The 27,328-nt window shown below is 37.0% G+C and overlaps 1 protein-coding gene across 1 annotated transcript in view; it reads left to right on the top strand.

Annotated features, from left to right (window-relative positions):
- Positions 1–26,746, top strand: part of LOC106128388 (uncharacterized) — a 241,357-nt gene extending 214,611 nt beyond the window's left edge. The window contains exons 5-13 of the mRNA XM_013326757.1: positions 9,846–9,936; positions 17,882–18,049; positions 19,720–19,918; positions 20,171–20,319; positions 20,406–20,535; positions 20,621–22,862; positions 22,949–23,132; positions 23,242–23,395; positions 24,389–26,746. Coding sequence (XP_013182211.1) covers positions 9,846–9,936; positions 17,882–18,049; positions 19,720–19,918; positions 20,171–20,319; positions 20,406–20,535; positions 20,621–22,862; positions 22,949–23,132; positions 23,242–23,395; positions 24,389–24,576 — 3,505 coding nt within the window. The 3' untranslated portion in view covers positions 24,577–26,746. The remainder of the gene's footprint in view (positions 1–9,845; positions 9,937–17,881; positions 18,050–19,719; positions 19,919–20,170; positions 20,320–20,405; positions 20,536–20,620; positions 22,863–22,948; positions 23,133–23,241; positions 23,396–24,388) is intronic.
- The last annotated feature ends 582 nt before the right edge of the window (positions 26,747–27,328 follow it).

Here is a 27,328-nt window from a genome sequence, read left to right as displayed (position 1 = left end):
TGACTTGATGAATATAATCAACGACAAAAAACACTTAAGTCTACATATGTAGTGAATTACGAAGAAGTTTCCCGACAAGATAACATATTGCAGTAGAAATAAACGTCTCACCTGACGCGTGGGGAGCGTTTTACACAATTTTGCTCATACCTACACAGAATATACGTATTACTGTTACAACGCTGTGGTTCTAATTGGACTGGGCATTTTTTTTTGCTTGAAAATGAATTTCTTAATTTTTCAAGAAATCGGTGATTTTTAAAATAAATTAACTTGATAATTACAAGCACTAAAGATACATTTAGAAGATTAGGCATTTAATTGTTATGGCCACTATGCATTTATAAACATGAAAATTAAAAAATAAGATAAGGTATTGCAAAATTTTAAAAAAATGTAAAATTAAAATTTATTGGTTAAAAAAATCTTGTTTATAATAAATTACGATATAACCAGTCGAATATACTTTATTTATCTTGATAAATAAATACTTTCAAATAATAAATAACACTACCTTAATACGAATACGCCGTATCCATGTGCGCAGTAACATTCACAGTTCCGTGGCATTACGTTTGCACGTTATTGGAAGCAGTGATATATTATCAGCCGGTGAAGAGGGGTTCAATGATCAGCACATGGCGACATCCTTTACAACACAAGGTGATTGGCAGGAAGGATTATTGTTATTGATATAAATTCCCCAACTGTCTTCGCTTATCAATTTCTTTTTTGTTTTACATCACTTCCCTCTTAAGAAATAAATTTTAAGATTCTGATATGTAATTTTTTAGCTTTCTACGCTGTTACACTTACAGCTACGGAATGCATAGCATGCTATATGCATTTAACTACGAAATTATCTTTAAAGTTAATAATGTTTTTAATAATTTTACAATGTATTATATAAAATTATATACTTTTTAGTCGCTTACTATTTTCATTTTCATGTTTTTGTTACATGAAAATTCTCAAAAGATTTACGAGTTGATTTTTTAAAGAGCAATCCCAAACTCGAAGCTACTCGAGACAAGCGGCCGAACATTGTGTTGTAAGCTTGGCGAGCTATTGTAAGTCGAGCCTTTTGACCCCAATCCATTGTTGTTGAAGTTAAAAGGCTTCTATAGAAATGAGCGCGAAAAGTCTAAAGTTGCTTTGCGAGGTATGAAAACGTTATCCTGTCGCGGCTATATATCATAAGAGAACAATGACGTCACTGCATTGACACAAAGCTTTTAAATGGATTGCGCGAGCTTTTATGTTGTTTGTTTATAAAGGTAATGTAATTTATACTCTTACGTAATTTTCGTAGTACTTTAACTATCGTGGAGAAGAGAAAATATAATTATTATTTTAAAAATATTGGCACTATAAAATTTATTTCCTGAAATTCTAACCTTTATATTATTTAATCGTTTAACAATTTAAGGCTTCAACCTATGTAATACTAAAAACTCATCACATGTAGCCTTACAAAGTTGGCATCCAGACGCTTGTGACGTATAGCCGATGATAGATGAAAGCCTGACGGGACTTGCGGCGCGGGTGTGGGGGTTGTAATTTGCATAAATAACCCCTAATGGCCCCACCAGGCGCATTAACCGGAAGACTAAGACGTTAATCCAATCCTGGAGAATTGAGTGATGGGATTATAATTATTTGGTACAATCATCGCCCAGTACGTTTGAAACGGTGTAGACGGAGAAAAACTAACATTTTGTCCCCAGTATTTTTAATGCTACGTGTACTTAGGGGACAAATATTATTGTGAAAGGATGTTCTGTATTACAAAACTCAATATACAGATATGAAGCGCCTTAAATAAATGCTACATATTAAATACAGCCCTAGTAAGATATATAACACCTTATATGTAAGAGAAATGTTGATATTCAAATAAAATAAATAACACTTCAAGTGTCGAAGTTTCTAAATATTTCAAGAAATTGACTAATAACTCTCACAGCTAAGCGTCGAAGGCTGCGTTACTCTAATGAAAACAGTTACACAGAAAAGGTTTATTTTGTCGAGAGGTATGTGAACAAATTTCCTAAAGTAATACACATTCAACTAAGCGCTGTGACATCACACGTTTCTCTCATTACCGCCTAAAATCCTTCGAGAACTTTCTAACAAAGATGGCGCCCTTGTTTTAATTCCCGCCAAATAACTCGTGGATTCAGCAATAAAACATATTAGGAAAACGACAGTACGTGCTCTAAAATTTAATAAGAAACGGTGTGCGATCATCTGGTACATTTGTGCGTACAATGCGGTAAATTTCTGTTAAATACTATGACGTAGTTTTTAACATGGCGGCTTATATCTTGGCGCCAAAATTCTGTTGCGTATTTTTTCCTTGGAGTTGTTTGCTGTCTTTATTTTATTCTAGCTTTTGTTTTCCTTGTGATAACTACGATTGATAAAAAAATAGTTTTAGTTGATACGTTCCTTGTAAATAAAATCTATTTGCTAGAGAACAAATGTTCGTTCTGCGAACACTTGAATTCGTTTCAAAGTGACATAATGATCAAAGTTCACGACTTGGGAAATAACAATGAGGGAAGTACTAATGTTACCTGAAGACGGTTTAACTGCTAAAGTATTTGAAAAGATTACAAGAGGTCGTTTACCCCGACGATAACTGCGCTGTATTTATTTGCCTTCTACAAACTTCCGACGGTTTTTGATCTTCCGACCTAATTTCAAACGAGTCACAGTTTTATTGTTTTATCAATACTTTATTGTTATTAGAAAACGCGGTTTCACTATTTTCTCATGAAGACAAAAAAAAATGATTCAATATTTTTTCTTTAAAAGTACTGATATATTTTTCTACAATTCCAGTGATACTTAAAGTAGCTTTTTTTAATTCAAAACTATTCGTGTATTATTGTTAAGAGTTTGTTATTTAAAATTAAAAAAAAAAACTTGACTCGCTGTCTCCCGCGACTCCATTAACACGAAATTTAAAAAAAAAATAGTGGCATATGTCTTCTTCAGCATTATCTTCTACATATATACCAAATTTGAGAAAGATCCGTGCAGCACATCTAAAGTTATCTTCTAACAAACATCCACCCATCCAAACATTCGCATTTATAATATTAGTAAGAAGTAAGATTTAAACATCACATAAAGTTAGCAATAAAATGTCCATAGATCATGTGCAGGATTAATCCAAGCGTTTAACTCAATCGGAGCGCTTATGGAAATGATCAAAACGTAGTGCGAACTTGAATATTCACTGCACTGCTGTAAATTAAACCGTTTAATTTATGACGCCTTTCTCCAACTTTACATATGAAAACTAATACATAGTCAAATTTATAACTTAAATATAAGTATGAGCTTATGCTATACTAGCTGTCGCCCGCTACTCCGTCTGTGCGGAATAAAAAAGTGGATTAAGTAGCCTTGATCTTCTAGATTATGTTCTACATTTGTGCCAAATTCCAACAAGTGAGCCGTTCCGTAGATACCTATATATCAAACATCCATTCATCTACACTTTTGCATTTATAATATTAGTTAGATTAAAAACCACAATTCTATAGATCGTGTTTTGTTTTAATAATACCAAAAAAACTTCCTAATCTTGCTATAAAACCTTGAAATACACGAACACTGTTATTACACCTATAGCTTACAAAAATAATTTTCTTTTGAAACAGATTATAATTATTAAGAAAACATATGTATTTTTGTACATTTTCCGTTTCGCATTTTCGATACCATTTCGTTAAATACTGTACTCATCAATAACGAATGTACTTAACGTAGTTTATCCCTGGATTATGCCGACCGGTCGAACCTCGCACCTGGGACATTACCCACATCTGGCCGGTCGCAATATCGCCCACCGGCCGCCGATATCGCCCGCTATTAGCTATTAGCACGCTAATAGCGTAAATAGCCGACCGCTAACGTTATTTCAGCTAATTTATAGCACTTGTAACACTTGGAACCGATCGCCAAATTATTATAAGGGTTTAATTCTCTTGTGTTAATCTTTTAATATCGTCTTAGGTATAAAGCAAAGTGTTTAGTACACTTTAAGAAAACCAGTATACAAAGACATCTACGACTTCGGAGAATGTATTAGGAAAGCTGCAAGAAGTTATTTTCTTGATGATGAGGATCACGTTAAAATGGACACATTATTCTACCTTTTCCTTGACGATAAGGATTCTATATTTTTAATTCTATAAGTTTTTATAGACATAAAGAACTAACATATTAAATATACATCTTCAACATCCCACAATGGCTTCTACTCTTAATATTCTACTCGATATTGCAATATTACGAAAAATAATAAACCACATAACAAGACCACTGCAGTGGAAGCCTACGTTAAGAAAGAACTCTTGAATGAATAAATGCAATAACAATGACCCAATGAACGACAAAGTATTCGTTTGTTTACACTGGCCAGTGTTATTTTCTTTGTCATTGCAAGAATAAAAATTAAACACTTTCAGTTTTATACAAACACTTTAACAGGCTTTAAAGTCACATCAATTTCCTCCGTCGTACGCCGTCAGCTCGTTGAAGTACGTTTGAAAGCAAACGGAAACAGGTTGAGGTCTTATTTATAGCGGGTTCATAAGCTGAAGCGTGAATCCATATGAAGCGATAAATACACACAATACGACAAAAGATCTATTTTATTAATGTTATGTTTTATATTAATTACATTAAAAATAATCCTTTATGTTTGTTTAAAATGTAAAACTATATTTCCTTAATATTAAAAAAAATACTGGTGTTCTTTTCCTCCGTCGATTATTTCTATATCTAAAACCTATATCAAGAGACTTAGTAGAAGCGTTACATTATTTAAATGTAATCTTAAATAAATTCCAGCTTGACACCTTCACGCGTTTTCGAGAAAAATGGACGGACGGAAGGACAACAAAGTGATCCTATAAGGGTTCCTTTTTTTCCTATGAGGTACGGAACCCTAAAAGTATGCTTAAGACACCAATAACAATAATAAAGTGTTATGTTGTAAGTGTTAACTACACACAAACAAATCTTTGTTAAAATATCCGCACAACTGAAGCCCGCTTACAGTAGCACTCCATCAGTAAGCAGCCTCGTGTTCGAGTGGTTCAGCGAATGGCCAGACTGAAAGCGTCCTTTATGTCAGAAATGGATTAACACTTGTTTCAATGCAGTATTTGTCACTTGTATTGATGATATATGTTCATTCAGTATCGTCCCTTCATCGTCAATCATCAGTTAAAGAAGTATTTATTTAAATCAGTCCCACAGTCAATTAATTAACAAACTTAATAAAGCATAAGAAAATATCTTATACGTATACCAATTGAGAAATGTGTAACAGAGTACTTTTGTCGTTTTGTTTTCTATATTAATACTTTTTGGAACTTTATTATTATTTCGAATAAACATATTTAAAATATAATCCTATATTTGTAGGCTGTATTTATAGATGTTAACCCACGGTCTTACACCAAACTTAACTTGTTACGTAACTAAAACATAAACTGTTGCTTATGAGTGTAGAGAAGGGACATAGGTGTGTATACTCTACTTAAGTAAACTTCAAATAATTAACTCTATCTGCGCGCAGCATGCGTCTTGTGTAATCCCCGACCCTTGGACCTTAGACCTCTTGATATCAGACCCCTTAATTGGGTTCCTGTAATGGAACTTACTGATTTTAAATTAGCATTTTCCAAAAAATAATAAATCTACGCTATCTAAAAAACCACCTCCTTAGGTCTCTATTTAAAATCTACTTATGTTATCTGCGAGAATTTTATTATAAAAATTTATATGTTCAGATTTTTTTGTTTGTACGTTATAAAACTAGCTGTCGCCCGCGACTCCGTCCGCGAAGTATGAAAAAAAATTAACAGCCTATTTGTTCTTCTAAGCTATTTATGTTCTACATTTGTATCAAATTTTATCAACACATAAACATTCGCATTTATAATATTAGTAAGAGTTTTTGTTTTGATGAAGAGAGAAAGTGTTTTTGTTAACGTATTTCTTTTTCGGTGTAAAATAATCAACTTTATACTACAAATTTTTCATATTTTACTTTGCCATTTTCACACGTATTTTCCCTTAAAGTACCTCAGATGTGTCGCGACCCACTTATCCAATGTATTAAAAATTTAAAGTCGCGAGCAGGCACCCTTAGTTCCCACATCCGAGGGTTGTGGCAAGGAACAACTGTCTCGTAAATTATGCGAAGAAATGGGAAATACTCTTCGAAAGATAAAATCCTCACCTTTCAGTTTGTTTTAAATAATTTGGCTTCTACTTTTTGATAAATAAAATCTATAAGTCTTAATTTACCTATTTTTGGGTAATTTTTTTTTTAAATTCTATATTCATCTTAATTATTATCTAAATAATAAACAAATGCGGCAATTTAAATCCATACCAATATCATAAATGCAAATGTTTAGATGGATGGATGGATGGATGGTTGTTTGTTTGAAGGTATGTACAGAACGGTTGAACGGATCTGGATGAAATTTGGCATAGATATAGAACACAGTCAGGAAAAACACATAGGCTACTATTTTTTAATTCCGCGCGGACGGAGTCACGGGCGACATCTAATTAAAATTAAACAAAACAATTCGTCACCTAAAAAAATCTTTTTAAAAAACAATCAGGCCGAACCCTCTTAAATTATTTAGTATTTAACCAGATGTTTAAGCCGGCATTAGCATAAACGACGAAATCATTTGCCATTATCCCGGGCAGGCGAGCTACAACGCACTAGCTTGAAAATTAATACCGCACTGCGTTGTATTAGCCGGTTTACGTTCCATCTACAACGGTTTAGGCTAATTTGTGGACTGAAATGGTCCATTTTAAAAGCAGAAAGCGATACAATTGTTTTAGATCATATGTGCTAACTCTGAGTTATATTAACGTTTATAAAATTTAAGTTTTTACATGCTTATAGGTATGTAATAAGTTGAACTACATTGGGAAAAGTCATAATTTTTTTCGCGCCTTAGTAGAAATAAATAGCAATTTCTCTGTGCTCTTTCTCTGACATCTTTGCAATAAAACAAAAATAAAATAATGTTTTCTATCCACCAAGCATGTATAAATAAAATTTTAACGTCTCGCCTCGTAATTTACTTTTCATAGGTTGAGATTCAGAACTCTTAATTTGATTTATTGGCATTATCTTTGGTAATGGCATTAAACGATGAATAACCACGCCCACAAATCATAGATTAGACGACCGTCAAATGCAGTGGGCACAGGTTTTAATAGATGAGATTTATGGACGTTCATCTGGCCGAAGGTCAGCGATGATTTGTCGCGATGGCGGGAAAGCGAGGGCCGCCATATTGTGAGTGTTCCCAGATATTAATTATGCTTTGTTCAGGCAGCACTGTGAAGAAAACACGTAAATTATTTAATATTAAAATTATCTTTTTGTTTTATTTCTACATTACTTTACTTATTGAATAAACAGTCATATGAGTATCTTAAAATTTTAAAGCCGACAATCACAAATCATCTAATTACTGATCAGATCCCAAATAAATTTGTCAATAAAGACTACCGAACCGGAGGACTCCGTCAAACAGTCCGGTCGATATGTTTCCGTGACTGAAGGCAGTAAAACGATGTTACTACGAAAAAAAAACCACCGTCCGTACAAAAAAGTTAACATTAAATTATACTGTAATAAATGCCGCAGGGCTATCGACCCTTATAACAAAAAAATATTCTCCTAGATTTTACACGTGGGAAATTTGCGAGGAAGGTTCACGGACTGAATTATGAAGGCCCTTAGGTGTATGATTAAAAATATTTCCTGCCAATAAATCCTTAAAGGATAAACTGTGGACTGATAAATTAATTTATCGAATTCTCTTTTCTGTTATTAAATTTAATAGAAAGTTCACAATTCATATTATTATAATTTTCTCTTCAAATATTTAATAAGATAAATCTCACGAAATACAAACTTGAAGAAAAACTTCAAATTATTTTACTTTCAAATCGAGAAAAGAATAATATTCTCATTCTAATTTTTTAAACAAGATCGGAGACCGTATCGACGCTATATTGAAAAAAAAACAAATTGCGTCCATAGACTTTGAAATTCTATTTGGAGTTATTGAAAAAGTTCATTCATTCGTTCTCAAGCTCATTGAAATGAATTTTGCGATTAGGTTATCTGAAATTGACGTTCTTAAAGTATTTTTATATTATAATTTTTGAATGAATATCTTACGGTGGTTTACTGATACTTAAATCTCTGTTTAAAACATATTATTGTCTCATTTTTGTCAAAGATAAAGAGAGGGACGACGATATTATTCAAACAGACATTTCAGTCTCAGAAACGGTTAATAAATCTATTGTAAAGTAACTATAACAATGATTAACAAATTGCGTTTACTCATTACTTAATTTTAATAAGTCCGTACAAAACCTTAAAGCTTTTTCTGGCCGTAATCAAGTCAATAACATTTTCTTTAATACTGTAATCTGAACTTTCAACGGTGTATTAATAATTAAGAAGGGTGGAATCATCACGGGCGTGGAGTTTTCTACCGTGGAATTATCTTTTAAGCCGACAGAGCGGGACTACCCGCTTTGTGGTTTAAAGTAAAACGGGGATTTACTAAATTAAGAAATGAGCCATAGACATTTTTAATGTTTTGTTTTATGATGTAAACAAATAACATTATATGGTTTATTATTTATCATATTAAATAAAGAGAAGGGTAATTTTACCGTCTTCATGAGTATGTCTTTTCTTTATTTTATTAACATTCAATCCCATCATAGGCGAGATGTTGCTATGCATGTGTTAAGATTACATTTAAAAAGACACAAACAATTATAGCCAATAATACTACCTAACGTACACACACGAAGATTTAGTAGGTTTTTAAACTACACTGTTCTCATTCCATCTAATATTAACACTCCAAAGCTATCAACACTGTACAACAAACACGTCAACTGAAGGAAGATTGACACGTCAGTGTTCGGAGAGTGACGTTAGCGCCGACAGATGGCGCTCACTAATGATGTGTGAAGTATGGATGACATACACGAATAATCTCAGGCAATAATTTATCACTAAGTGTGACCGTTTGTGTAATTTTATCATAAAAAATATACACTTACCTAACACTTATTGTTCCTCATATGGCCCGAGACCAAGCGTAGAGTCAGAATAGAGCAAGATGGCGGCGCATTGTGGACGCCCTCTGTCCCATCATGGTGACTTAAGACAATAAGTCAAGTCAATGCATTGTTATACGCATCATTTCTTAAGCATTAGAACTCAGAAATCAAATAAAACTATGCATTCACACCAGTTATATAAACAATCTCTAGCTATCTTCATACGTTTCCATTTAATCTCTATTCTCCTGAGATAATCTTTATCTTCTTTTTTAATTTCTTCCTCGACAGAAAAGATGCTTTTTTTATAAGCACAATAAACTCCGTGAAGCAACAAAAGGCGCAATGATCTTCCGAGTGTACTTCATTACAGAGAAGGATCAAAATGGCGGCGGCCGAATCCGCGCCGAATAATCCCAGCAAACAGATTTGCATATTTTGTGTCGCGATGAAAAGACTGCGTTTAGTAACTGCCGGAAATTTCACACAAAGGTATAATAGTATCTAAGCTAAGCACGTTTTAATTTCATCAAACAAAGAATTAACAATTTTACTAACAGTTAATTAAGTTTGTATAAATATTTTTAACCCGTCAGGATAAGATTCGGTTCTGTCATTGGATATTGTCTATTAAAAGGTCTTTATATTTTTGCAGACAAAACAATAATTTTCTTTATACATTGTTACAGAATGGAGGAGACAGTCCGATCTCTGCTTCAATACAAGAGCCGCGTGGAAATACTGAAGCAAGAAAAAGCCTCCTTATCATCAGCTCTTGAGGTCAGTTCTACAGTAATTACTACTTTCATATACACTATTTGCTTATTTTAAGATCATTTTAAGTCCTAAAAACCTTTTTATTTTAGTTTTTATGCCCGTAAAAAATTCATTTCTTGAGTAATAAGATTCGATTTTAATTAGGAAGTAGAAGCATCACTTATTTCGTATTAGCTGATAGCTTTTGGACATACGATAGTACTGGAAACCTTAATAGGGTCCTCCAACTTGTCTGCCCTTTTGGTGACATTAAAGAGCATTTATCGTAGCAGAGGGGGACAGGCGATCATTTTTGATTATAACTGCCCCTGCAGATAGAGGAATTAATTTGCGAAAGTACCGATCACGAACCAATATAAGTAGAACTCCCAAACTTCTACGAACAGTCCCGTGTTCTTCCTATTTTGTTGAACTGTTGGAAGCGTGAAAGGATCTTATTGATCTGGTTTGTCCGTAACTGGACGTTCTTTGAAGGATTATGAACGACGGCGTGTGTTTGAAAGGGGGTGCGATGTTTTTGCGTAATGGTTCGGTCATTTTCTTATTACGAAGTGGTGCTTAAGTACGCTGTATGGTGGGAGTAAAGCCGATTAGACGTCCAAATGGTATACGCATTTATACAGTGCTAAGCTAGAATTAGGGGAAACTTTGTCTTACAATTTGGTTCAAAAATGCCTAATGTTAGTCGTATATCTTGATATACTTCGTCAATAATACTCGAAACATGCTACCGACAATGCAAAAATTATTAGAGCTGATATTAAAAATAGGGACATCTACACAATAGGAGGAAGGCGGGTATCTTTCGACAGTGACGGGAAATGGAAAAATCAAAATTCGCGTTCTCGTTCGCCATTCAAATTTGTAGATAACGTTGACGTTGATATGAGGGGAACGAACAAAGAAACAGCAGCCGATGGAAACGAAAATACCTAACGGCATGTTAGTGAGATTTTACTCATAGAAATTGAGAGATATGTTAAAAATCTGACCAAAGATAAAAATAACAGCCAAGTACAACTTTACTACATTTTTAATAAACTTGAAATTAATAAACACTAAAAACTTTAAGAGAGGTAGAGGTTAGTAGGTAATGATTAGGTTAGTTCTTATTACAATAAGGTCCAAGAACAGTTTCGATTCATTTACTATGTTTGTATTTCGAAAAGAAATCAATTCAACGCCATATCTAGTAGCCTACACAGTCTGAATGTTCGTATAAACAATAAAAGGGATACGCAATACGAAAACTTCTCATGAATTCAAAGGAGCTATCTAACATAACTACGCTGCACGTTGGGGAGCGGAAGAAATACGTCAGTTAAATGAAATATTTTAAATATTTGTACTCGATTCTTGCTTTGGAAAATCCTTACAAAAACCAAGAACGAAGACCTCTGCCATTGGCAACATTATTATTAGGTATTATGTATTGTATGGATCATTTTACATTGGTGGAAATTATGAAACTGGGGGTCCACGATGAATTTTTAATTCAGCAGCTTAGTGAATATTTGGGAACAATTTGCAACTTAATATTGCACGGCCGGAGCGAAGGCCCCTTGGAACTTTTTACGGGGTGTTTGAAGAGGGAAATCCTTTTGTTTGGTGGAAATTTTTTTATACATTTTGATAAAAGTCTTTTTTATGGTTGAAATTTATAACATTTCTTATTTCAGTGCTATCTTTGAAAGTTTTTATGTGAAAACTTTTAATTAAATACATAAATAAACCATATATACTCTCGAAAAACAATACCATTTTATCAATCGATACACTACGAATACTAAATACATTTAAAAACATCAAACATATCCCAAAATATTAACTTGGTGAGGACGAAAAAAGCGACTAAAACAAACATTAAATATTTAATACTAGTTGTCGCCCGCGACTCCTTCTGCGCGGAATTTTAAAAAGAACTTAATTAGTTGGCGATGTGTTCTTCCAGAGTATGTTCTACATCTATGCCAAATTTCTGCAGGATACGTGCAGCAATTTAGGAGATGAGAAGGAAACCTTGTAACAAACATCCATCCATCCAAACATTCGCATTTACAATATTAGTAAGATGGTGAAATACTAAATTAATACATTATATTTTAAAACACATTTATTTTAACGTATAATAACAAAATCGATATGTAAAAAGCTTCAACCCTAAAGTCCGCATATCCTCGAACCCTTCGGAAGTGATCACAACACGACTGCAAAACGAGAACCACACAGACAGTAATAAAGCCAGTACAAATGGCAACAATCACTCACACACGCAACATTGCACACTGTATCGACCAATGCAAACATTTAAAAAATCGTATCAGTATGTTATTAACTTTCACTTTTAATTTAAATAGTTAAATATTACTTATATCATAAATGCGAATGTTTGGATGCATGGATCTCGCTGAAATTTGGCATAGATGTAGAACACATAGGTTTTTAATTAAGTTAATTCCGCGCGAACGGAGTCACGGGCGTTAGGTAGTTTTTATAAAGAAGGTAGCATATGTCGTGTGAGTCTTTTACCGAGGTTGGATGTTAATCTCACAGTACATTATCTAGATATATTCTTACGGTGAAGGAAAACATCGTGATGCAACCTGCACATATCTGAGAAAAAATTCAAAGATATGTGTGAAGTCACTAGGCCAGCGTGGTTGACTATGGCCTAATCACCCTTAACTTAGGGTAGGCTCCGAGCCCCTCGGTGGTGACGTACAGTGAGCTGATGATGATGATTATGATTATGAACACATTCAAAATATAGTCTAAAGGTAACTAATTTTTTTTATCAATTAGGTGATAAAAATACATTTCAAATCATTACTTTAAAATTGTCGCTTAGTAGTCAGAAAGTAAGCTTAAAAGGCTTAACAAAACTTATTTGTGTAGCTTTGGGTAGCTCTCATTTAACTTCAGGTGAAACCTCGCGATGTAGTTCTCATTAAAATATTTTAGGTTATATTATAAATAATATGTTAATCTCACTATGGTTATATTATATAATATGTTATAGGCAGTAGGTCCACAACAGAGCGATGGAAGGACATTAGAATAACGGGAAGCGGGAAATCGACTATGCACAATGGTTGGGGTTTCCCGGTTTAAAAGCACCCTGCAACCCCGCACACTCTACCCCTGAACCTCTAAACAATAATTCAGCTTCACCCTTCCGAAGTGCAAGGGCGCAGTAACTGAGGGCAGCTCCCATCAGTTAAATATCGATATTCAATAATTTCGTAATTTTCATAAATTCTTTTGTTATTAAGACTTTTTGCAAAATTTATTTTGATTCTTGGGTACAGTCTTTAGACCTAATAATGTTACAACCCATAAATAAAAATACATGTTTATTAGGCTTGACTAATTAACCCTTAATTCGACGAAATTTTTTGTAGCAAAAAAACTGTTTTTTTTTTAGTAAAGTCATACTTACATAATTTTCTCTAAATTAGTTCAGTAGATTTTTTTTAATTAGTTGTTGGTTACACTGGACACCATCGAATTAAGGGTTAACGCATAGACTAACTGTAAATATTGTAAACAACAAAACTTAAATTGATGTATCATCTTCACCCGGACGGAAACTGTCAGGTCAAGTACTAGTTAAAATATAATTAAATATTTTATCGATACATTTTTCCGGTCATGGGTACATCACTAGCGCATGGTCGGCAGGGGTGCATAGTCGGGCGCCCGCCGGCCGCGGCGCCGAGCATTTACACTTGCACTCTAATTGTGTTTACCCGTTATTTGGTTATGTTATTTGTAAATACAAACTTCAAGATAACGCCCAAACGCATTACAGATTACGGTAAAAATTGACACAGTTTTGTTTTCTCTCAATATTACGCGATTTAAGAGATGATTTGATATCATTACATAAAAGCTGCGATGGAAAATTAATCCATATTAAAACTGCTTACCAAGCGTCGTTTACATTTTACGATGCTTTATCTGAAGCAAATAAATATTATCCTTTTTAATTGATTCTACATAATTATAAATAGCTTTAATAAGAAAAATAAACCTTCTAAACAAGTTCCATTACACTAAATATTTTGTATTTCAACTTGGAAGTATCTTTGATAATTTATTATTAACAATGCTATCTTCAACACTTGCTTTATTCAAATCAAGTTAATATAACTCTGGTAGTCATAGTTGTCGGAATTGAAGTGTAAGTGGGAACTCCGTACACAGCCGCGGAGGCGTCTCATAATTGAGTTGGTGCCATCGCGGCTGATGGCAGTGCCGCTAACGAAACCAATTAGTGCCTGTCCATTGTTACACGACACGACACGTTATAATATTTAATGTAATAAATACAATAACGTTATATATATATATACCCCTTGTATATTCAACACATCGTTTTGATAAAATAAGTGTTCAAATTTCGTGACAGTATCAGAGTACTGTACCATAAAGGTTGCCCTTGATAAAGTCAACTTTACCAGCGTTAAGCATACTTGTGTACATCTTTTGATATTATTAAGTTTCTTACGCAAGAATTTATATTACTGAAATAAGAAATTAAAATTTCAATCTATTCGTATTGTAGATAGAAATATAATTCCTTCTATTTATATTCCGTATAAGAAATATAATATGTTCAAATCAATTAATTTGTAACAATGAAAACACGTCAAACAAAAGGTAGTTGGCCAACGTTGGCTTAGTCTCGATTGGGTTAGAGATAATGCGCTCGCTGAAGCATAAACTTCCACATCGACAAATATTACATGCTAAGAGATACGTAGTTTTGAAACTGAATTACAGAAGTAGTGTAAATTACAGGGTAATAAAGTAACAGCACATAATTCTCATGACGTCACGTGGGACTATATTTTCAAAAAGTTTACGTCATTGAAGCTATAGTAATCTTACTTTTACTATCTTACAAATCTTACTAATATTATAAGATGGACGGATGAATGTTTAAAGGTATCTCCAGAACGGCTGAATGCATCTCGATGAAATTTGGCATAGAGGTAGAGCATAGTCTGGAAGACGGACACACTCGTAGGCGACAACTTAATCCTTGTATTATGAAACATTAGTCCAAAAAGAAGCAGTAAATTTCATTTTAAACATAAAAAACATGCGTGTGTAAGTACGGTAATAAACGTTCATTCATGTCAACGTTTTGTTCACATATAGATAGATTTATAACGTATACATCGGTCACCAGACACGCATGAACGGCCAAAGGTAATGTGTACACTGTGGCCATGATTAATGGCACAATTTAATTCCGCTTATTGTCGTTAAAGTAATCAGTTCGCTGAAAAGCGCCCTCTAACGCTCCACGCTAGAAACAAAGCCCGCGAATACACATCGGTTTGGCGGTTTGGATTTTGGTATCATTAATCTTATGAGAGTGCAACTTTTACTGTAATTATCGAATTGTTTTAGGAAGTTTTGGTGTATGGTAACAAAAGATAAAGTTATCTCACGTTTTGTATTATGTTGTAAATTAATTACCGTTGGTTTCTGAGACCAAAAATCTCAGTATAAAACATATCATCCTCCATGTCATTATCTTTGACAAAACAGTAATAACAAAACGCGGATTTTGGTCTTAAAAATAATTGTTAAGCTACTACTTTTTGCTGCAATCACTTAATTTAGGCAGTATATGTACAAAAAACCTAAAGAAAATAGTAATATGCCGTGCACAGACCAGACAGGTAGCGAATCATGGGGTGCACTGTGGGTCGCGGGGGGTACGAGGGGCGCGCGGGACGCTACGGAGCGGGAAAGTGACGTTTGATAAATCGACAGTAACAGTTCAGGGTCGTGATTTATATGAAAACTTACCGCCCGGTAACAACGGCGCGCTGCCAATGCTAATCGCGTGCATTTACCGACAGAGTACTGGGGGTTCATAAGCCTAATGATACTTAATATAAACGAAAAACGAAGCCATGATAAATAAGATATATCTTGGACTTCTCGTTCTCTAATACGAAATATCTTTAGGCACTAATTGCTTAAAAATCTGAAAAAATCTTCATCATCATAATGTGTTAAAAGTTTTAAGGATATTTTTATTCTAAAGTAGCTATTTAACTGCTCTAATTTGACAATATTTTTGTTGTTAAGTGTATAACGAATCGTTTTGTTAAAAATGTGTGTTCTTAATATCGATTAAAATGTATTAAACTTAAAAGATTTCATATTAATTAAGAACATTTGATATTAATTGGATTCTATTAAATCTCGGAAGCCATTTAGATTGAAAGGAAATCAAGACTGATGTAGAGTTTTGTTCCTTCGAATAGACCTGTTTCGAGAGTTTATTTCACAGTGTCGTTTGATGAAGAATCGATCCAGCTAAGACTTAATTACCTTCCGTAGAAACATCTGCGTCTACGGCAAATGGATTTCAATTAAACAGCAAACCTTTATATGAAAACGTTGCTTAGAAGCCCGCCTTTCTTAATTATAAATTTCCTTTTGAAACCCGGTTTTAATTAAGATAATTTTATGTTATTTATAATTTTCGATCTTATTTTTTTATTATTTGTACTGAATTTTATTATATACTAGTGGTCGCCCGCGATTTCGTTAGCTCAGCATTAAAAGAAAGTAGCCTATAATAACGAACATCAGTTACCTTCCCTTCAAAGATCCGTAAAAATCTTTAAATCGATTTCGTTATGTCCGATCGTACCGGAGATCGAACTAACGTGGTCTTTCGGACTAATACATAAACAATTATTACTTGTAGTAAGTGTGATATTTTCTCGATATTACATACAGACACGCCGATTTTTTAATAAGTATGGTTGAAGAGACTTTTTCAGATTATTAATGCATAGAATTTTTTACACAGATAATGAAAAGGAAAGCTACCAAAATACAGTCATAGATTGACCATAACCAATTACAACTTGGACATTGGTTGTCAATCATGACAGATGTCATTTTATATGTTTACATTCAAAGTATCTCAATATGAAGTTATCTATAAATATATAATACTAAGTGAATGAATAACATTATTGACAAAACGACATTTCCACAGTATCTTAAATACAATATATAATATTTATTGTTACCCGCGTGATTGTCGTTAGGCGAGTATCTTATCTTCAACTATCTCTTTCATTTTTAAGCCGTTTTTGGTCATGCAAACCCCCTAAAATTGCACGGCGGTAAAAGCGATGTCGAAATTAAATGCACGTAACCTCACCCATTGAAACATCACCCCTCGGGCGTCGTATCAACCGCGTGTTGTTGCAGACAGACAGACATACAAACAGATTCATGGTCTTTGTGTCTCGCCCCCTATTTGATGACTAATGAAAAGCGACTACCACAAAATACAATATGTGATACTTTTGTACCTTATGTTGGAAGTGTTAAGGTATAAATTTGATTATTATTGCCGCAATACTAAAATTGTATTTATGAACACCTGTCCGATATTATAAGAGCTCCGACCGTGAATGCAATAGTCCTCGTTCGTGACTTCTGTTCAGGTGTAAAAAGGAGTGTAGCGGCTCAATTTGTGGTGGTCGTTAATTTTAGTACTAACTATGGGCGGTCGCTTAATTAAGAGTGCGAATGATAGGCGCTTTTTAAGTTATTTTTAAAGGCATGAAAGCCGCACTGATAGCAGTAAATGCGTCATGTTGATGGATGATTGAGAGAGAACATTGCCTTCAATGACATTTAACTATAAAGACTCTTTTCATTAACAGTGAATACGAGTCTTTAGAATTAACAGTGGAACACTTTTCTATAAGAAATGTTTAGAGCGATACGTATAGAAGATATAATTTCAATCATTAACGTTAAGTCATTATACCTCCAAACATTTGATCACCAATCAAGATAAATAAATCATGAAAATATCGAAAAGCTGTTTGACCTTCAATCAGTTGCTTCTTTGGTGTCTTCGTCGGGGTGTTGACGTAGTTGGTGGGGTTTGCAGACATCGGCGGCGCAGTACCAGGGCCAGGTGGCAGCACTGAGCGCAGAGAACGAGCGGCTGCGGCGTCAACTGAGCGCACTGGCCGCACCGGAACCCGCACTCGGCGAACAGGAACGCCGGCTGGACGATGTTGCACAGCAAGTTGTACGAGCGCTCCTCTCACAAAAGGTGAAAGTTTACATGTTTGTGAGTTTACTTAAACTAAAGCAACTATAGATCGTCCATACTATTTAATAAGTTCAGAAACATGATTATGGCAGAGATGGACAAGCTGTCGGGTATTCGTATTAAAAAATATTTTCAACCTTAAAATTACGTTAAAGAACTAGCGCTATATTTTTTTTGGGAAAACAATTACGTTCTTTTTTTATTTTGCTACGTAGAATTTACTGTAAAACCTTTTTAAACCATAACGATCAGCTAAGCCCAAAGACAAAATAATGACACCTTTCATGGTTATTTATGTGACAAAGCCAGTCGAGTGCTGTCGGAATTAGTATATTTGTCCAAAAAAACGTTTAGCATCGGAATCTCTTAATCCAGCAGAAGCATTAAGATGCCTCGGAAATTGTTTTCTCATAATTATGGCACATATTCTCGCGGCCGTGGATTACGCTCTGCTCCTTTCGCACATAAATCCTACGAAATGGGACAATTCGCCCTCAGCCACCACCGTAATAATTTCACAGGAGCCCTTGCCCACTATAATCTTGGCATAATCTGGCCGATAATGCGACCGTTTGCGTTTAAATCCGTTTCGAGATCGTCCAAGTTTAGTACCGATTTTGGCGCCAACTTTAAAAACAAAGATGGCGACGTATGCGTGACAGATGTTATTGCTGGATTTGTACTTTTCTGTGTCTTTTTAATAACTATAAATTGTTAATTTCTTTGTTAATTTTCTTTAGGAATTACCTCGACTTGATACTTTGGCACCATTAATGGAAAATTAATTAATGTAAATTGATTATTGACAATCATAATACACTCTGTATTCCTTCCAATTCGTCTTAAGAGGGCTACCTCTTCACATCCACTCGTACGTATAAACTGTTAGAGAAATTATTCATAAGCCAATATTAATCTTATGGTACTCTATCATCGTCAAGCCCTTCTGTCGGTAATTACTTTAGATAATTCCACGTAAAGGCTCACGTGTCACAATATATTCAATATCATAAAGCAAGCATTCGAGGGGTCTATCTTTGATATATGAAAACATTTGTGAGAACATGATTAGTGTTTGGTTAAGTTTGCGAACTTTGGCGTTGTAATTCTACAGTTAATGCTAATGTGCCTTAGTGTAGATTTTTTATAAGAACGTTACACTAAGCGTGTTGTAAATAGGTATTTCATAATTCTGAGAGCGGCGGCTAGAAGGCTACTTAAAAATCAGAATTCTTTTATTTTGATTTTTACTACTGTCTTAGCTCTGTAATTACGGAACGTCGATTACGTTACTCGAATTTAATTCGGCTAATGAAGCGTAATTAAAATATACGCGTTCACTTCGGCGCCAACTGATGAGGGGAGAGAAGACGTTACCCGAGCCCGGAGCGAAATAATCAATCAGTGCTCGTAGGGAATTATCTCTGTTTAATGTTATTTATGTTTGTTTCCTCTTCAACTATAATAAAATAGGTCACTGAAATAACTAATAAAATCGTCTAAAAATACTACACATGACACTTACCTAACCTAACTCTCTTACTTCAAATCTAATACTTAATTTTTCCTTATAAGTAGTCTGACATAAATTCCAAGCCGCTGTTTAATGCTTAAACACGACAGATAACAATTGAATCTAGTTTGCTAATGCAATATCCTATACGTTGCAGAGCGTACGAGAAGAGTTGTGCTGCGCACGGGCCCGTGTGCGTGAGTTGGAGGCGCAGAACCGCGCGCTGAGTGGCCTGCTGGTGCGTCAGCTGCGCCCGCAGCCGCGGCCTTCACCCGCCTCACCGCACACCCCGCACTCACCGCACACGCCACACACGCCCCACACGCACACTACGCTTACACCAAGGGATTTACAAGGTAAGCACGTACCCTTGAATAAACTCTTGAGTATCGGACAATGTAGGACTGGAATACAAAATTCTTACGTTTCTAATAAATTCAAAACCAATTTTAAAAAGTCTTTTTAAGAAAATGTAAAGCTTGCTCCTATTCTGCCTGTATGTAGCGTATACTATGGCAAAATATCAGTCTGTTTTTGTTTATCTACTCGAGTAAGCTTTGAGTTTAATAAATTTAAGTGTTAACATTTGCGTTGGCTGTGTTGCGCAGTGCACGTAGTTGAGGTGGGATCGTGCGGGTCGCTGGTGTCGTTCCGCGATTCCCCCCCGCCGCCCGCCGTTCACCCTCACCCACACGCCCTCAGCCACGACGACAAGCGCCGCCACCAGATCCTAGCTGACATCTGGACCGAACTCAAGGTACGTAATATCTATCACTCACATCAACAAATATTAACTGATTCAAAATTATTTATTTTATTCTATTTTTCGTTTTCTTCTTTCAGGGGCTGGAGGTGAGCCCTGGGAACTTGGCGCGCGCGCTGGCGGCCGTGGAGCCCGCGCTGTGGGCGCCGCCCGCACGTCCGGCCACGCTCAGTCTCAACATGCCGCAACCCTGCACCCACCCCGTCAACGGTTACTTTTTATAATGTTTAAAATGACATATATTTTCCCATTATGCTTTGGATAATTTTCCAAATTTTTTCGTTTACTATTCCAGGTGGTTGCGAGGAGAAAGCAACAGAAGAAGAGAGCGGCGAAGTGGGTGAAGTTGGGGCGGAGTCTCCCGAGAGCGGCGCCAAAGACGAGGGATATTCCACAATGTCTAGCGATGTGCAGGCGGACGCCTCGCGTCAGAGCGACCACGCGCCCGACCGCGCCTTGCCTGACCTTAACGAAGCCTCCGACGAGACCGACAATCAGACCATAGTTTCCATCAACCCGCGGGAATCCAGACGGCACGCTCGCCTTCTGGCAGACGCTGACTACATATATTTCCCGCTGGGCGTCGCGTTTGCCGGAGTCAGAGGAAGCTACCCACCCTCGCGACCCGTCCTTCCTTTTCAACATGTCGTGAGGAGCTTCTCTGACTCTCATCTCTGCCTCAAACTAATAGCGGGAACGACTTGTCCAACCAGTTGTCTTGATACCCCCACGCCGAGCTCGGGCGTTCTAGTATTAGATCTGAAACCGGCACCGGAAAGACCTTTGAGAAGACCGGCGATAGCTTCTACCACGAGTTCGGAGAGAGTTTCTTGGGGCAGCACAGTTGACGACCGAGCTGATGGTTCACAGTACGATGCGGACTATGTGCAGCATTGGCTGGAGCTCGACGACGCCAGATCAGCGCTCCAGCAAAGACATCGAGATCTGGCCGAGTTGGAATACGATAGAGCGGAGTTAGAAGACTGGAGCTTGTCGTTGTCGTGCGAAGATCTCAGAGATAGACAATCTCCTTTTGCCGAAATTACGACACCCGGTCAAATATCACTTTCAACGCTACCAAGTATTAGAGAAGACGATGGCTTAGAGCTAGAGGAAGATGTCGGAGATTGTTTATGGAACGATTGCGGATTCGCGACGGTAGAAATAGATGAATGTAAAATGACCGATGCGGAAAACGCGGAGAAGCGGTGGGAGTGCTCCGGAACACATTCCCCGGGAGGGTCCTGGTCCAGTGCCTCGGATGCTCCGGAAAAACGATCCAGTACGGCGCTGAGCGAGGACGGTGACTGCACCAATATCGGTGTCGATTTTACAAGAGATTTCTACCGTCTAGTTAAATACGAAAGCACAAAAAGTCTGGCGTCCAACTCATCCAGAGGTATTCCGTCGCAAGATCCGAGCAGTCATCTGCGAATACACGACGTGCAAGCTATGGCGCTGCAGGACCGTGAACAGGCGTTACAAAACGTTCTACATTTCATAGCGGAACAGCAAAAGTACTGTCGCGACAGGGAAGAGTCCGATTCGATGTCGTCCCGGCCCGTGTCGGAGATCCGCGAGCTGCCTCCGCCATACGCTTCGGCAGATTACGATGACGATTCCGTGGGCCCGCGCAGCGAGGTGTCAGAGGATAGACTCCGGCCAGATTCTTTCGGCAGTTTCTCAGAAAACGATTCCAGTGAAATGATCTCTAGTGAAAGACCAAAAATAGCATTCTGTGACGTCGTTTCCGAGGCAAAGTGTACGCCGCGATTCATCGAACGGGAAGACCCCTATGTGGAGTCTCAGGATTATTTCGATAATTTCTCTCAAGTGGAAAACGCCGAAAACGAGGTCGATGACCATCATCTACTTAAGGTACAGATAAAGAATGAAATAAACAAATGCATCGACACGAGCAACTCGTCCGATTTAAATCAGCCCCTAGCACAAAAAGAGGAGAAAACTTGTGATATCGAATCTAGTCGTAATGTAGACCACAATTCGGCGTTAAAAGAAAATACAGTAAATATAATGTCGAACAAACAAGTCACACTGTGCGAAAGAGAAGTGGAAACTTGTTTGAGCAAATCCTCTAGTTTTCCCCTGGCGAGCGGGGAAACGGAGATATCGTTAGTTGAGGAGGTGTTCAATGCATGTAGGCGGAGCACCGGCTTGCTGGTCCCCGTGCCCGAGGAGGAGGAGGGCTCCTCGCCCGAGACTGGCTCGCCGCAGATGACCGAGTCGAACACAACGAGCACATCCACTGCTGAAACTGTGATAGTAAGTAATAGGACCGACGGAACCCAGAGGGAGATCAGACCTCGGGTGGATAGGAGTCGTATCCCCACATTTCTCGGGGGAAAAAGGCAGCCATTGTCGCCGCACAGGACAAGGTCGAAGATCCCCGTCGCTGAGAGGGCTAGGGCAAGTACGATGCCGGTACCTGTACCCGAACCTATCATCGTCAAGCAGGAGCACACGCTCAGCTTCCACGAAGCCGCCACCTCGAAAGATGTCATCGATGAACTTAACAGGCAAGTTATGTATATGAGATAATTCTGCATTTCATACTAATGTGCTACAAATCTGGTTGCTTACATTTCTATTTATATATTTCTAGAATGATCCGGCAGAGCGAAGGACCGCCGGCGGCCAGGGGCAGCGGCGAGGAAAGCGGAGACAGTGGTGAGAGCGGGGAAGGCGGAGAGAGCGGAGAAAGTGCAGAGGGCGGCAAGGACGGCGCGCTTTGGGCGCCCACCGGCTGGGTGCACGTTGAGAAAGATATTGACTTCAGTGACCCTAAGGTATCTTGGAACTGTACCTGTAGGTTTAGAAAATTTATTAGAAAAGCTTGGTAATAGTTCTGCTAGGAAACTATCGTTTCACAAATTTATACTTTATAAAATATTTCAGGCTCGGGCGAATCTTTTGGACGTTATGTTGGCGTCGAGCGACTCGTCGCCGTCGTCATGCGGGTCGTCGCCGGCGGAGCCCCCCGCAGTCCCCGCGCCTGCCGCGCCCTACTCCCGCCTGCACAGGTTGCATCGCTCTCGGAGGCAGAAAACTGGTAAATTTTAAAACTTGTTTCCATCGCACTCAGCTATGTTTCATACTACACAGCTACCATTCGGTGTTGTGGTTTAAATTTTGTTATTTTTAATTAAATTTATATATAGAATTTAATATGGGTACTTATGTTAATGCAGGTGACATAGTTCAATATTCGTTATGAAATAATTTATTAACACTGAATGTTCGGGCAACTTCTGAAGACATTTTAACTAAATGATGTTGAAATTTCATATCTCTGAATGGATATACGAGCTATAAACAAATGGCAATATGTACAATAACCCACGTACTGTCATCACGCCGTCTTCTTCAGAGATATAACAAAATAATTTTATCTGTATATTTTGATTTTTGTCTTTTTATATACAACTTATCTTTTGTTATTTTTCTTGTTGACTATTAATGTAATATCTCTGTCTGTGTCTCGCCACAAGTCAAGCCACGCCTCTCGTTTCCGCTCTCACTCACTCGCACCATCTCACTCTCGCCTCATTCCGCGTAGTTATCATACACCACGCTCCGGATTGATCAAAAATCGACAAGGCTGCCAACAATATTATCAAAATTCATTGTAAGCTATTGGAAGCTTCTCCTTTGACATTGTTGCTCAATTACAAAATATGAGCTAAAAATATATTTTAAATGTCTCTGTCTATGTTGGATGAAAGACACAACGCAGATAAAAATTTATTAAGAAAGGCTTTTTAAAAAACATTGGGATGTATAGTAATAGTATAGTACATTTTATCGCGCACATTGTCTTTCTAACCGTTTTATTACCACTCTTTATAACCTCCGTCTAGCAGAGATTAGATTAGTTAGATGTAAGGTTGGCAGCATTGTGAGTGTGTCGCCGGAGCGTGCGTAGCGTGGGGAGCGTGTGCAGCGCGTGAGTGCGTGCGGGCGAGGTGATGGCGCCGAGCGTGCTCACGCCTGTGTGTCGTCCAGCGGGGGGCGCTTGTAGCCGCTAACGTGCCTGTTGGTGCAGCGGCGGCGCTGCGCGTGCGGCTGGCCGTGCTGCGGCCACCGCGCCGCCGCCGCCCCTCCGTGCTGGGCCGCGACGGCTTCTTCGTGCGCTACGGCGACCGCGAACGCGCCGCCGTCGCCGCCTTTGACTTCCTCGACGACCTCTCCGGCTCCGGCGGATCCTCCCCGGACACCAAAGACTGTACCTAAATTATGTAGCAATAAATGCCTCCCAAATAAACTATATTTTTTTATTGTGATATGGACGCGATCGCTTTCTCCTCGCACGGGCGGGGCTGCGCAGGATCACCGGTGCGGGGTGCCGCTCCCGTACCTTCAGTGGCGCTTATAAAACGGTTAGCCGAATAGTTTTTACTTAGTGTAGCGTTTTGTAACCGTATCCGTAAGCCGCGTCTGTCCGGCTGCAGCTTTTCCGGCGGCCTCGTGTAATCTTTTCGAGTTTAGTATTTTAGGTGTCCTAGTTGTTTCGATTTGTACTATTCGCTATGATGAGCACCTAGGCTATAACGTTCTTCCTAAATTCCATTTAGTAGTTTGGGGAGATATATGTAGAGATCGTTGCGAGGGCGTCGTATTTTATAAAAGGAACTGTTCCTTTGATTTCTGAATCTCGAACCTGAAGCCTTGCACATTGTACCAACTCTTGTATTATCGGGATGTAGTCTATGTATACTTTGCGCTTTCTGTAACCGAAGTGTTGGTATATTCAACGTGATCCGGTCGACTGCTGACTGCGATGTCTAAGCTTACGCTTCGAACCACAAAACGTGTGTTAGGTAAGAAGACGAAATAAGTAATGACTAAGTAATTAAAAGCTGCGGCCTCGAAGTAATGTGATATTTTTGTATATACTGTAAGTCCCACTTATTTTCGTATACATTTAAATGGATTCCTTTCTAACAGAATGAAGTAACTGATGGTCCTAGAGTGAAATGTGTTTGCGTTTTGAATAAGCCCGGTCGTGCGTCGAGACGAGTTTTGACTAGAGTCGCGCGACCGGATCGCAGAATGTAACATTAAGTACTTATGTAAATATGGACGATTAACATTTATGTGTAACTACATTTAATTATTATATTAGTCGTAATCTAAAACAATCGATAACCTTATAAAATCCATTAAATCGAAGGGTACTAAAATATGATAAGTGTATATATGTTATGACGTCATTGAATGCTATTTATTGATTTATATCAGTTGCGATTCTTCGACCATTTGTGTATACTTAGGTACATATCATCATCTAATATTATTTTTAGTCTTTATATTTTCTCGCTTCAAGTAACGACTTTAGTTTTCATTGACGAAGTAAGTCCATTTATTTTTATTTTTAAATCTGTTGAAATTATTTTACTATTACCAAAAGTTTTACTTTTCTTATTCTTGATTTAATTTCTAGTCGTTACTTGTAGTGAGAAACTGTCTTATAGTTTGCATATTGTAATTCCATTTATTACGGTTATGAACCTTGAGTCAATTTTTTGTGGCTTGTAAACATTGTATAGATTCTAGAAATGGCGGAACCAAAGCAATTTAACACAACTTTGCCACCACTTGTTACGATGAAACACAACATGTATTTTATCTTTTTTTTAATATTAAAAAGATTTCTTTGTAAACCAGCTTTGTTTAATGGTAATAATGAGGACAATAAAGGAAGATTTTTTACATAATAATTAATAATAAACAAAACGACTTGATCGATATCTAAAATATAGTACTTATAGACGACATATAACTATGATTTATATTTAAATTGGAACAATGTAACCACGTCCTTTACGTTCGGATACACGCATATGACAATGACAATTATAGTTTAAAAAAAAATTAAAAACTTAAGTTTTCCTGATCTGAACATACAAACCCATCTCGTTTTTTTTTTATAATCATTGCATCGTGTATATCCGAACGTATTCATTAGTTTGATAATATACAGATTGTAACTATTTTTAAATTCACTGTATAATTAACAATTAATTAAAGATCGTAATTGTTCCTAAGAACTAATCGTTCATTCCTGTATTTTAGGCATTTTATTGAACATTCACATGTAAACCAAATGACATGTTATTGTTTAAAATAGTACTTCTGTATTATGATATTGTATTCGATTTATTAAGGATACTGTGAACGGTAACTACCACTGAGTTTCGAAGCACAATTGGAAAAATAAAACATAGTAATTAAAATGAAACGCGTATTAATTGTAATCCTTTTGGTATTGGGTGCATTTGTTAGTTGATTCTAACATAAGGTAATAAGTAATACTTGAGTTAGGTAGGTACTTTGATCAGTACAAAATGTAGTGACATTATAATTTAATTATCTATAACAGATGGGTTTAATAAACGATTCCGTTCCCAAATTATTATATTGTTTTATTTACTGCATCTATATTAAAAACTGCAATTACAAATCTTACTATTATATTATAAATGCGAATGTTTAGATGGATGGATGTTTGTTTTTTTTGTATCATAAGGTGACAAACGAACGAGCGGCCACCTGAAATCGCTGAAATAGCGAAGTGACCGTTGCACATAGACATACGCAATTGCATTTGCGTTGCCTACCTTTAATCGACGGAGGAGAGGATGCACAGGAAGAAAATATTTGCCCTTTCCATGCATCCTTTCACCGGGCTAGCCGGGCCAACTCGTGTAAAGATATTAAAGCGGGTTCTACCACTGTTAAATTGTTGTTATTTTAGACATTATTAATTAGAATCGATTGGCGCGAATGACGCGCTCTCGTTACAAAGTCAAGTGTCAGAATTATTAGTGAGGGGACATAAACGTCGACATTTTAGTAAGGCTAGTGTTGCGCTAGCACACCGGCACAGTGTCGGCTTTTCTTCCTAACAGGAAGAAGGTTTCTCCAGAATGGCTCTCATTGAAACTTGCTGTAGATGTAGATACATACCCTTAGCTTAGCCTAG

This window comes from Papilio xuthus, unplaced genomic scaffold (assembly GCF_000836235.2).
Source record: "Papilio xuthus unplaced genomic scaffold, Pxut_1.1 DF828780.1, whole genome shotgun sequence".
In the NCBI taxonomy this organism is placed as follows: Eukaryota; Metazoa; Arthropoda; class Insecta; order Lepidoptera; family Papilionidae; genus Papilio; species Papilio xuthus.
This window is presented reverse-complemented; position numbering and strand designations above follow the sequence as displayed.